General features: G+C 53.9%; 1 protein-coding gene across 1 annotated transcript in view; it reads left to right on the forward strand.

Annotated features, from left to right (window-relative positions):
* NXN (nucleoredoxin) overlaps positions 1 to 7,280 on the forward strand; it is a 157,993-nt gene extending 150,713 nt beyond the window's left edge. The window contains exons 6-8 of the mRNA XM_049636709.1: positions 2,064 to 2,243; positions 3,996 to 4,120; positions 6,976 to 7,280. Of these exons, the coding sequence (XP_049492666.1) occupies positions 2,064 to 2,243; positions 3,996 to 4,120; positions 6,976 to 7,158 (488 nt within the window). The 3' untranslated portion in view covers positions 7,159 to 7,280. The remainder of the gene's footprint in view (positions 1 to 2,063; positions 2,244 to 3,995; positions 4,121 to 6,975) is intronic.
* Positions 7,281 to 13,369: the final 6,089 nt, after the last annotated feature.

Below are 13,369 nucleotides of genomic sequence, written 5' to 3' on the forward strand. Positions count from 1 at the left end.
AGTGCATGTGCCAGAAAGGGCTTCTCTGGGTTTGCAGTCTGGCTGTGGGCATTTTACCAAGCTGCTTTCTGTTGATGTACGACAATCACACACACCTGGTTACCTTAGGCTCTTAGACGTGGGCTTTGGTGTCAAAGCACAAATACGAGTGGGGACTTTGCTTTTGTGTAGCTGTAGGCAAGGGGTGGGGAGAGCCAAGGCCCAGGGGTGCTGTTCCTTGGTGGAATCAGCTGAGGACCCCTGAGCAGCCAGACAGGGGCTCCATGTCCTTACCCTGCTGGTCCCCACCAGCGAGGACTTCAGAGAGGCTACAGCCGTGGTAACACAGAAGGCCCCTTAGAGTAGTCCCTTGGAGAAACTGAGGCACCAAACCAGGAACTGGGTTTCTTTGCCTTCAGATTTTACTTTTCTTCCCTTCTCTGTCCTCTGTGGCTGTCCGTCTTCCACAGACCAACTTAGCATCCTACGTCTGGGCTACAAACAGGCTGGCTGCTGTGTCTAATATTAGCAGTGGGCAGGCCCTGGTTTAACCCAACACTCCTAATTGCCCAATGTCAGAACCACACCGACTCTGATTGAAGAACTTAGCCAAAGCATATTTGAGATGGGGCGTGGCGATGGGAGGCCCCCATCGTGGCCCCCAGCCCCTTCAGGCTGCTGACTCAGGCCCAGCCCCATCCTCGGGGCTGGGGAACCCAGGCCCCTGGAGGCTAACATGCAGGTGTGAGGATGAGGCTGGAAACGCCCGTAGGCTCTGCGTGACTCCCAACTCAGGAGGCCTGGACAGCTGATAGTGTCCTGAAAGCTCCCAGGAGCCCTGGCTGCATGCATTTGTGTGTGGTGCGGTGGGAACGGCAGTTCTCCGGAGCCCATTTCTCTCTGGACTTGTTCTCCAGCATGCCAGGCTACTTCTAATAGGTGTGAACATCATGGACTCACTTAAGTCCTTTTGAAGACAGGCCCACCACTGCATGCCTGCTGCGCCAGCAGCCGCGCCGGGTAACAAAACACTAGGACCACATTCCGGGTCCCTTGCTGTCCCCACCCTCCCCCACAGAGAAGCAAAATGTCAGTGGAGCAAATTACTCACTGAATGCTTTGGAATCTATAAATATTATATTGCTACGGCTTTCGCTGGCCCATAGAAAATTAAAAAGCTCTGGTCAGCTCCAGAGGAGAGGTGGCTGGTTAGGAGGGGGTGAGGGGAGCGGCTGCCAGTAGTGGAGAGACAAGTGTCTCCAAAAGGGCTATGGGCTACGGTTGGTAGGGGGTACCCTGGCTGGAGGAGAGGCAGCAGGGAACAGGGTACGCAGAGCAAGGAGGTGGAAATCCCAAATGCGAGTGTAACCCAGGATGGGTTTTTTTCCTGGTTTTTCACTTGAGGCTTTATGGGCAGGGGGGTGGGGCGTGCTGTTTGCGGTGGAGAGTTCTGTGTTGCATTTCTTACTCCAGCCAGGACTCTAAAGTGGGGGTGGCAGCATTGCCGTCAGCATGCTCCCTCTAGGGACTGTCCCCCTCAGAACCTCCCCAGGCAGCAGGGCTGGAGATGGAGGTGGGGCCCCTGGCTCACTAGCAGCCGACTGTCCCCTGTTCTGCTGTGGCCCCTGCCCCAGGCTCCTCCCCTCCTCCAGCCTCTGTGCTCACACTGGTGGGACTGCCAGCCTGTGTGTGGACTCCCCTTGCCTGGGTTGATTTGTGCTGGCCTATGTGGGCAGCAAGTACGCTGTGTGGGGGTGTGTTTTCACACCCTGCAGGTGGCAGGGGCGTCTCCTGCTTCTCTGGGATCTCTTTAGGATTTAGTTGAGTGCTTCTAAGTGCCAAGACCCTGTGCTGAGTTCCTTAAGTGCATGACCTCGCTGATCTTTACAAAGATGGGAATGAGGGTGCCGCGGTCCATTTACCACATTGCAGTGGAGGACACTGAAGCCAGGGGGTGAAGTGAGTTGCCCGGTTTCTTGGACAAGTTGCGGGCAGACCCGAAGGAGTCCCATGGCTGGTCAGTGGCTGAGCCTGGATTCTGTCCCAGCACTTCTGGACTCTCAAGTGAGCTCTCTCCCTCACAGGCATCCCCACCCTCATTGTGCTGGACCCACAGGGGGAAGTGATCACGCGGCAGGGGCGCGTGGAGGTGCTGAACGATGAAGACTGCAGGGAGTTCCCGTGGCACCCCAAACCTGTGCTGGAGCTCTCCGACTCCAATGCCGTGCAGCTCAACGAGGGCCCCTGCCTCGTCCTTTTTGTAGGTATGAAGCCCCAGCAGGAGCCCCAGGGTGGGCTGGACAAGACAGACCTCACGTGGGGGGTGTCCATCCTGCAGCTTCTTTCCATCCTGAACAATGCCAACAATGCCGAGCCTGGGCCTTTGTCTCTCCCGGCAGCCTTGCTTTTGACCCCAATGATTTATTCATGGCTCTGCCCCTGCAGGAGGGGCTTTGAGAGCTGCCGCTGTGCTTTCCTTCCTCGACTGCCAGCTGGGAAGAATAGGTCAGGCTGGAGCCCGGCCCCCCTCCAACAGACCCATTGTTGGGAGGAGGCAGGGCTGCGTGCACAGCAGCTGCAGGGGCTGGGCCCCCTTGGGCCGAGGCCCCCCACCCCAGCCTCAGGGCCTTGTCTCTGCGTACCCCCTCGGTGTCTTCTCTGCTCAGTGGGTGACTGCTCTGGGGGCCAGGGGGACACCAGAACATCCACTCCAGGCTCCCTGCAGCCCTGTGGGATGACCCTGGTTCCTTTTGCAAACAGAGCAACTGCTGGCCAAGGGCCACCTCACCCTCTGCCTTGGGCTGTGTTGCTCAGCTCCAACTCCCCAAATAATCTGGGGTATGAGGGTCATGGCTGAGATGCCACTGGGGGGGCATATCCCACCCTGTGCTCTGGAAGTCTGGTATGGGAGCCAATCAGCAGACTCAAGGGGATTCTTAAACAAACTGACTTGTAAGCTGGCCCCTGTGCTTGAAGAACAGAGGCCTCCTGGGGAATCACTGTCCTTGGGGCTTTGCCGCCTACTGCCTGCTCCCACACCCACATCCTGGGGCCTCTGGGACACAGTTCTGAATTTAGGGACAGTTGCGGCTCACTGGCCATCTGAGAAGATATGAGAAGGTCCCAGAGAGATAAAGCGAGTTCCCAGCGTCACAGAGCTGATGAGATGTAGATCTAGAATAAGTCCTGCCAAGTCTTCAGGCTGAGGGCCCCTTGCACAATGTGGCATTTCTAGGTGCAAATCCTGCTACCTGTCTCTCCTTCCCGCTTTGCCCCTAGGGGTGTTGTTCTTGCTCTTGCTCTGGGCTACAGGCTCCATCTGAAGTGAGCCCCAGGGCCCCTGTGTGTGGCTGCTCCCAAGCTGCTCTTTCCCTGGAGGCAAGAGGTGACTAAAGGGGGCTCCGGACACCTGGGCAGGCCCCCTCCCACACAGGCAGTCCATCCTCTCCCAGAAGAGTCCGGCTAGCCCTGAAGCTGGCATTCCAGGGCCTCAGGGGCACCCCACTGCCACCATCAGTCCTGCCATTTTTTTTTTTTTAATTTTTTTTTTTCAACGTTTTTTATTTATTTTTGGGACAGAGAGAGACAGAGCATGAACCGGGGAGGGGCAGAGAGAGAGGGAGACACAGAATCGGAAACAGGCTCCAGGCTCCGAGCCATCAGCCCAGAGCCTGACGCGGGGCTCGAACTCACGGACCGCGAGATCGTGACCTAGTCCTGCCATTTTTGATAGGAGGTCAGATCTGAGGTCATGCTGTGATTCTGTGATTGAGAGAAGAGCTACAAGGACCTCAAATCCTGGCTCAGGGGAAGTTCAGCGCGCGGTGGTGCGAATGTGCTGCAAACACACCCTCGTGCACCCAGGAGGGGAGGCCTGTGTCCCAGGGGGCGTTTTGTTTCCATTCAGGGGCTTCCCCGGATGGGCATTTCGGGCCCAGGACCCAGCTCCCTCAGGGGACACCACTCCATCTGTTCCACAAACTAGTGCTTCTCGTGTCTCTCTTTCCCCATTACAGATTCTGAGGATGATGGGGAGTCCGAGGCAGCCAAGCAACTGATCCAGCCAATAGCCGAGAAGATCATTGCCAAGTACAAAGCCAAAGAGGAGGAGGCGCCACTTCTGTTCTTTGTCGCGGGGGAGGTGAGTGCACTGGGGCCTGGGCTGCGGGCTGCTCGTCTGGCCAACTCTTAGAACATGAGCGATGCGACCCTAGGGGATGTTCGAAGGGGCCCCAGGATCTGGGGTGAGGAGCCCACAGACAACCGTGGCATGAAAAGGTGTCATCCAGCATGGTCCCTGCTACACCTTCCTCCCTTTCGTTGTTGCTCGGCAGCCTCAGAGCAGCAGGAGGCCCTCCCGGGACAGCGCTGCCTCTGGCAGTCTACTACCCAGGCTGCTAGCACGAGTGGCAGCCACAAAGATTGTGATCAGTACTTAGTCCCTCCGCCCTGACCTGCAAAGTGGGCTCTCCCCCATTGCAGGCATCCTGACTGGGGGCCTCGACTTGGATCTGTTCCCTAGCCAGCCCGGGGAGGGTGCTCAGGTGGGAAACTGCTGCTGTCCCAGGCTCTTTTCGCCCAAGACCTGTCCCTTGAAGGCCTCCAGCTGGGATGGGCTGAGCGGAGGACTTTACACAGGGTGAGAAGGCCTCAGCTGGGTGCCTGTCCCACCCTGGTGCTTGAGCCTCCATCCTGCAGATGGGGGAAATCCCTGCAAGATGGCCGTAGTCCCCGCCCCCAGGAAGCCAGTCCACGCATGCTCCGCCCCCCCCCCCCCCCCCCCAACCCCAGGCGCCGGCTGGAAGCTATTGACAGACACACTTTTTGAAGCCCCCTGCCCTCCTGCCACCCATCTGCATCCCCAGTTGGTCAGAGCCCAGCACTCGTTTCATGCTGTGTTGTCTGGATCCCAGAAGAGGCAATGAGGCCAGACCCCCAACCACCACCCATTCATCACCTCCTCAACAGCCACCCCTCCTAAGCCCCACTGGGTCCCTCACAGGCAGCTCAAGTCACCCCGCTCTGCCGTGGGGCAGAGGGAACAAAACAGGTTCACAGGGTCCTGCCTTGGGGCTACACGAGCCCGCTCTACACAAAGCACAAATGGAAGCTGCTCTGAATTTATTGAACTCTAACCCCTTTCAGATGGCTGAGACAGAAAAGATGGGTGCAGGACAGCAGGGGCCGAGCCAGGGGCAGGGCTGGGGCTGGGGAGCTCCAGTAACTGCTTTAGAAATGTGGCTGAAAAGGTGCATTTGCGGGTTTTCTGTGTAGCAGGCACCAAGACAAGCACCACCGGCACCATCCCACCTGCTCCTCACCTCTCTGACTGGGGATGGGGTCATTACCATCTCACAGATGAGTGAGGCTTCGAGAGCACAGACCGCTCACGCCTCGTCCCTGTGTGAGCTGCTCTTAGACCCATTTTGCAGGGGACAAGACCTGGGCTCACAAAAATGACTTCTCAAAGTCGCACATTAAGTAGGTGGCACAGAGGACTGAATGTGAGGTCAGTGTGACTCCAGAGGCAGTGATGTCCCTCCTGCTGCCCACGTGGTCTGGCAGGTGGCCAGGCCCAGGCCTGGAGGGAAGGGTCTAAGACAGAGGAGGGTCTGACAGGGTCATCCACTGCTCCATCTTGCCACCTGGCCACCTCGTCCTTCCTGTGCCTTTCACCTGGGATCCTGACCTTGGCAGCTGTCTTAGTCCAGTTCTCGTCCTCATGCTCAGAAGCAAGGCTGTGTGGAAGGGGATGGTCCTGGGGTGTGGGAACATCAAGCACTGACCAAGCACCTCTGAGCCAGGACTCCAGCCCTCTCCCGCTCCTCCTGGGGCTAAGGGTGTTTATCTTGATCCCCTCCACTCTGCCAGGTGGAGGTCATCCCTTCTGAAGCCTTAGTAGACATTGAATTCATCTCCCTGTGGTTTGCACAGAGGGAGAGGGGAGGGGACACAGCATTGTGCTCAGCTGGCCAAGGCCTCCTAATGGGAATTCGATACACAGTATTTGTCCAGGTGTCTCCCCTCTGTCTATCATGAAGGTTGTTTATTAACCCACATGGAGGGCCTGAGCGGGGTGAACAGTGCCAGAGGTGCTGAATCCCTCATCGCCATTGCTGGAAGTGCATGCCATTTCTGGGGTAGGGAGAAAAGATGATCACTAATCATCTTCCTAAAGATTTGCCCTTTGAGAATGGAATGGGTTTTTGTTTTTGTTTTTGTTTTTTTGTCTCAGAAACCAGTGAGCAGTAAATCTCATACCTCCTATTCGCTAGCGTTTAAGGCCAGGAATACCCCAGGCCCTTCCTCTGCAGGGTGACTTGGGTCGGGGTGGCTGTGTAGAGTCCATTTCCTGTTCTCTACCAAATGGGGGTCGGGTGCACAAAAGGTAATCTCAAATGGTTGCTCCCTTACAGGTCTGTCTCCTATCTTTGGGTTTCTGGGTTTGCCATTCTACTTAATAAGGCAAATTCATCTGGACAATCACTGGGAATGTATGATAAATGCAGCCACCCGTGTAAGCCTCAGGAAGTACTGCAGTAGCCCTGTCTTTTCTACTGGCTGTGCGGTTTCACCCCCAAAACCTCAGGGGTGGGGTGGGGACAGTGATCTGTTTCCGTTAAAGACGTTACGGAGTTGAAGGTTGGCCAGGTTGGCCTCAGATATCCATAGTGGGGCCGCCAATAATTGAGAGGCAGTTGCAAAAGTAAGTGATCAGAAGACATCACATTTTTACAAAGCAGAGGGCATGTTAAAGTTGCTTTTGTGCTAATGAAGAAAGAGGACTTCTCTAGTGGTTGGGGGAGATGCAGAGAGGACTTTACAAAGCACCCTCCCCTCCCCCAGGCAGGGCAGAGTCCACTGCTCCCTGTTCTGAGAGCCCATCGTTTCCGGACGGCCGCCCGCTCTTCAGGACAATGGAGTGGCTGCGTTCTGGGGACTCTCTAGCCTCCTTCTTGAAAACGTACTGTTTTCTCTCCCTCTGGTGACTTCCAGGATGACATGACTGACTCCCTGCGAGACTACACCAACCTGCCCGAGGCGGCCCCTTTGCTCACCATTCTGGACATGTCAGCCCGGGCCAAGTACGTGATGGACGTGGAGGAGATCACCCCTGCCATTGTGGAGGCCTTTGTGAATGACTTCCTAGCAGAAAAGCTCAAACCAGAGCCCATCTAGTGGGGCTCCGGCCTCAGGAGACGTTATTTAAAACTTGGTCTTCTCCTCTTCCTCCTCCCCTTTCTTCCCTCCACCCTTGGACTTTTCCGGCGTGTCCTGAATCACACAACCCAAGTGTCCAACCTCTCTGTGGTGCCTTGTTTTCTGCATTAACTCCTCAGCTAGCACCCTAAGGTGCACATCCTCTCAGCAGCAGAAGAACCCACCATGTTTGGAGACTCGGCCTGGGATTCACGGGGCTGGCATAACCCGGCCAGAGCCAGGACTGCATCACACTCTCAGTCACTAGCTCTGGGAGCAGTGTTTGCCAGGCATTCTTCTGCCGAGCGAGCGTGAAGGGACAGTGCGCTGGTGCTCTGGCTCGGCCTCTGGTGTCAGCATGCACACGCAGGGCCCAGGACAGCTCAGTGACACACGTACATGCAGGTGGAGCAGGGAAAGGGCCACAGCCTTGCTCGCCTCAGGTTAGAGCTGCTGGTGAGAACATCCCTTCCTAAGTGACTTCGTCTAGTGACTCTCCCTCTTGGTGTGAGGGAAAAACACCAGCTTGGCAGTCGGTTCTTGGGCCGGGGATTTCACGATCTCAAAGGAAGCTTATGTTCTTTTCTGGTGAGAAAGAGTAGCTATGGTAATGATTCATGTAGTAATTGCTTACTCTGAGCTCCTACCATGTGATTTTTTTCCTTACATCTTTTTTCCTTCATCTTACCTTCTCCAAGTTTCTGCCTTCTTGTACAAACAGCCTCTACTGTCTTGGAATTTTGTTAATTCTTCCCCTTGGACATCTTCCCGAGAAGAGGCACCCAGCCCTGTGTTCTTGGAGGTGCCCCACCTCACCCAGCACAGACCTCTGACACTCGGCCCACTCTGCCGCGGTGCCTGTGACCACCTTTGGTTACCTCTGTCATCCCTCCTTTCTTTTCAAAGCAGAACTAAAAAGAGACAAGAAATTACCAGAAGCCTAGCTTTCTCCCTAAGGACCTGCAGAAAGAGCTGTATCCTAGGGTGGCAGCGCGAGCAGAGGGCATGTCAACTAAAAGTATGCTTTGGATACACTTTGCTGAGCAAGCTCAGGTAGCTTGGATCCCAGAAAACAGAAGTAACAACTGCTGTGTCCTTGGGACTTGGGGTGGGGGCTTTACCTAGGGAGTCACAGGATTTGGGCCTATCTCAACCAGGTGTTAGGGTCTTCCACGTGACGGCAGGCCTCACCCTTGTCCCCGCTGACAGCATTGTGTCAGCCAAGACCACTGATTTAGAAAACCCAGCCCCCAGTCAGCTGTTGACACCATTGCCCCTTGCTGAATTGGACTGTTGATTTGTAGTTCAGAGGTACAAGGTTAGCTGGTAATTAGACAGTTACTTGATGTCACAGCCTGAAATGCAATCACCTAGTAAGAAATAAAGCAGGCATCTCTGGACATTATCGACTTGGCCTTTCCTGTGGTTAATAACAAAAATCTTTTTGCTTGTGGTGCTGGGCCCTGGGGGGTCGGGGGTTGGGGGGGAGACACACAAGATCTTCTTGACTTTCACTGGATTCCTAGTAGCTATGTTTCAGAATTTTTCAGAGCAGAAACTAACTAACGTGGTCATCTGCCGGATCCTTCTGAGGCCAGGGAGCTCCTTTGGGTTAGTGCATCAGACATCCCTGCTGGAGCTCTGGCTGGCATCTCTCCTGGTTCCACTTGCCCTCGTGGAGGGCGGATTCTCCACTCACAGGCATTCTTGTGGACACTGGTGCTCATCCCCTCCCCACAGGGGAGCAAGTGCTCTGAAGCCTGAGGAGGCCGGTTGCAGAAACAAGGAATCCCACACAGGTCTCCCAGTGAAGAGCGGGCAACAGTTGGAGACCCTCAACCCTAGCTCTATGCTGGGTGGAGGGGCTTCTCTGGGAATGTTGCCAGTGTCTCCTCTGGGAGTGTGGTGGGTGTGGGGACAAGGTGTTGTTGCACCATATCAAAGTTCTCAAACTACGTTGTCTTCTAGGATGTCCAGGAAGGACAGTCCCTGGAATGGAGATCCCTCTCCAAACATGTTTCTCCCCCATCATGGCTGCATCCCAAGCCTGGCTCCTACCTGCTGCCTAGCCTGCCATGCTGCCCAGGACCCTTCGTACTTCCTGGTACTTGGTACTGGTGTGCTGGTTGAAGCATGAGGTTTCTCATGGGATAACTGTGTGTGTGTGCTGAGGGGCACGGCAGATGCTGGACTCCTACAGACCTTGCTCCTTGGTCCTGCACCCTGACTGGGGCAGGGCTTCAGGCCTCCCGGCAGTGCTCACCTTGATGCCCACGTGGGTGTCATGAGCATCTGCCTGTGCCCTCAGGTTTTTGCTCTCTTGGGCCCCAGGAAGTTGCTCAGGAACTTGGTGCTGTACTTGAGGTTGTCGCCACACACACCCCACTGCCAGGCCTGCCAGCTCTTGGGAGTGTGGTGGGTGTGGGGACAAGGTGAGGTCAACCTTACTTGGAAGATGGATTTCTTTGGACTTCTGCCTGTGTCCTATATCATGATAGCCTTGGAGGAAAAGTGGTCTCTCTTAGCAACTACTTATCTTCTGGCGCAGAAGGAACAAAGTCCAGGTAGGAGTCCCTGTAAGTCACGCGGCAGAAAAATCAGGTCATCTGTGATTCTTCTGTGACCTGTACGGGGCTGACAGAACTACTTGCCACTAAGGTCAATTGGATCCTTGGCACCAGAATTCCCCTTTAGAGTGGGTGTGTAGGTTAAGGTCACTGGGAAGGTTTACTAAAAAAAGCTTTAGGTTTATATAGTGGCAGCTTTGAGGAGAAATGGTGATGGAGGACCACTTCCCAGTGCCAGTAAAAACCCGTTTCAGTAGCATGAGATCTTAAAGGTTCTTGATGCAAAGTGGGTGGCTTCTTAAGCAGCTCCAAAATACCTTAATTCTTGTCACTAATTGGAAGCAGGTTAAAACCCCAGCTGTGATATATTCAATGGCTTCCATCAGCAGCAAGGGAAACCAGGCCCCAGTAGGTTGAGGCAGGAACGTGGCTGTAAAAATGCCACCCTGGGGTTCCAGATTCTGTGCTCACCACAATGACTTCCAGATCGGACTCTACTCGTGTTCACAACAGATGAGATTTTTTACCTGTCCCCAACAATAAAGATCTGGTTAAGAAAAAGGGTATGTGTTTGGAATCGGGATGTACGGTGGGCAGCGGTAAATGCCAGAGGGCAACTGAAGTTCCTTTCCAGAAGATTCCCCCCATCTCCAAGTATGTCCTCAAATTCAATGGCTCTCACTTATCCAAGCACAGGGAGCCAGAACTGTTTTGGCATCAGCCAAACTTCAAGTGGTAATTTTCAGCCAGACTTTGTTTTTGCCTCTTGCCTAATTAAAGACACTAAAAAGCTGTTCTCTCCGCCTGCTGCCTTGTTCCAGGGTAGCAAACGGAGTTCTGCAATGATCTAGACATAGAACACGGTCCAAGAATAGATCAGCAGAACCTAATAAGGTGTCACAGTGTCCGCTCAGGGAGAACACCACACGTGTGCGCACGCATGTAGACTTAGAATCGTAGCTCCGGGAGGGATGTGAGCAGGCAACTGGCCCAGCCCCCTTCAGTCACACAGGCTCAGGCATGGGGACATCCTGTTCATAAGTCATTTCCCTGGGCCAGGAGGAGCAAGCCCACACTCGCCCGATGGGACTGGGCACAGCTGCGTGTGGCCGGTAGGGAGCTTCAGCAGTGCCCTCTGTGGCCTCTTTGGGTGGTGCCATGTGAACAGAGGACTGACCCAGAGGCCCAGAGCTCAGGGTCTGTCAAGTTCCCTGAAGCGGCGGTGTTGAAGAAGCGAGCACTGAACCTGTATCCCTCTTTGCGAACACCCAGCGGGCAAGAGTCGCCATGGCCTTCTTCCAAGCAGGCTGCTCAAAGGAAAATCCTCTGTTGACAAACGGCTGTCATCTGTTAGCTTCGTTCCTGATTATCCAGTGTTAGTAAATAATGCAAGGGACGTGGTTTCCAGGAACCAAGGCTGTTTGTAGGAAAATGTTACATTGGGTCCACTTTATGGCTGCGATTTCTCCTTCCAATGGGGGAAATACAACGTTAGGATGTCCTAGGCGTGTCTCAAATGTGAAAGCATGAAGAAAATCTGCTTCATTTAAGGCATACTGTGTCTCCACAGCCCCCTGGACTCTTGCAATACTTCCCAGGCTAGGAGATGTGTAACTGGATTTGGGTAGGACTTGTTCTGAAGGACTGCTGGGTTTCTATTAAATAACGTGCTAACTCATGAAGGTCTCTCCCCAAGCCTGTAGGTGACTGTGCAGCCCAAAGGAGGCAGGCAGCCTCAAGTCTAGGTTCCTGGGTGTTCATGCTTCACACAGGTCAGTCACCCAACACAGGTAAGCACAAAGATACAAGAGGTGGCATGATCTTAGGACCCAGGGCTAAAAAAGAAATCTTTGGACATCACAGGACGTGGAAGTAAGTCCCTCTGCCGGTCTGCAGTCAGTTGCACCACCCCTTCCCATCACAGAGGTAAGAGGGAGGCTGGGAGGCCAGACCCTGTCACGGCCACATCTCGTCCCCAACCTTTGTTCCCTTCTTGCATTGTGCAGCGGCAGCAGCTTTGCGGATGGCCCTCCGACTATGATGCCTTAGCTGAAGAAGGTGGCTCCTCTAGAAAACAAACGTAGTTAAGAGAACCGATGCCTTCTGTAGCGTATTCAGACTTCCAGTCATACTTGGCCTCTGGGTGTTGGCCGCGGCTCTGGAGGGCCCGGCTTGCAGGCTGTCTCAGCTGCAGACATACGTGGCAAGCTAGTTCAGACTTTAAGGTCGCCCACAGCAATAAACAGCTCATCCATTCATTTGACTTCCAGCTTGTTACTTTTGTGCATTCACTGAAGAAAGTCATTGGAGTTTAAAGATGTCTATGTGAGTGTTAGCGAAAAAAGAATTTTTTTTTAAGTGAGTGGGGGCAGGGAGGGCTTGGCCCAGGGAACACCCAGGCCCTGCAGCACAGCTGGTTTTCAGCACTAGCCACAGAACCCTTGGTGTGGTGCTGTTTCTGGGGTGTTCATGTGGCAAAATGGCAAAAGTGGAGGTAAAAGCAGCTCAGCTTGGGGCACCTGGGTGGCTCGGTTGGTTAAGCCTCCAACCTGGGCTCAGGTCATGATCTCAAGGTTCTTGGGTTCGAGCCCCAATTGGGCTCTGTGCTGACAGCTCGGAGCGTGGACCCTGCTTCCAATTCTGTGTCTGTCTCTGTCTCTGCCCACCCCTGCTTCACCATCACGCTGTCTCTCTCAAAAACAAAAACGTTAAATAAATAAAAGAAACTCAGCTTAGAAGGGGACATCTGGTGTTTCGATGATCCACGGGGCAAGTAGTAAGAGGTCACAGGTGAAACTGGTGGAAACCAGTCCCCAGAGGTCTGCTCATCCTGAGCCTTAATGACAGGATCTTCACCTCGAGCTGGGGTAAGGGAAGAGGACTCTGCAGCTCTCCCTGCCCTGAAGCTGCAAACCAGGGTGAGGCTTCCCAGTGTGAGTTCCAGGCGTATGGGGACATCAACATTTGTCCAGAGCTACTTCCCCAGAGGTTTCATGCAAAGGAAAAAGTTATGCTGGTTTTTCCCTCTGCAACCGCTTCCCACTTCTGTCCACTTCCCCCTTAGTTTTTTGGCCCAGTGTCCATCTATGCTTCAGATTCTACTGAGAATGAGAATCTGGATGGGTCTCCAACTTCAGCACCTCTGAGCACAAATGTCCTGCAAAATGCCCTCTGTGCAGAGACTCACTCCATCCTTTCTCAATAACTTAAATCCCTCCCTTCAGGGTTGGGAGTGGTTTTGAAGTGCGGCTGCCACCTTGTGGCAGAAACCGTCAATGGCGCTCCACTCAACACAAAGTCAAGGGGCCGCTCTGCCAACCATCTGACAGCTTCTCTTCCAGCCAGTGTAGTGTACTGTCCTATACTGCTCCTTCTTTAATTCTTATTTTCCAGGGAAATGGCAAAAAAACGAATGTTGGCCTTAAAATTGCAAAGAATTTGAGAAAGTGACTTTCCATGATCGTTCAACAAACCAGAGCCTCATCACTGGTTGCTTCCCCTGTAGTCATTTTAAAGAAAGGAAAATTTGCCCTCTTTGCTAAATTATATCCACAAATGTGCAAAAAGAACTCACAAGGCATGGCGTTATAAGCCATTGACTATGAAGTGGATGGGACGTAAAT

This window comes from Panthera uncia, chromosome E1 (assembly GCF_023721935.1).
Source record: "Panthera uncia isolate 11264 chromosome E1, Puncia_PCG_1.0, whole genome shotgun sequence".
In the NCBI taxonomy this organism is placed as follows: Eukaryota; Metazoa; Chordata; class Mammalia; order Carnivora; family Felidae; genus Panthera; species Panthera uncia.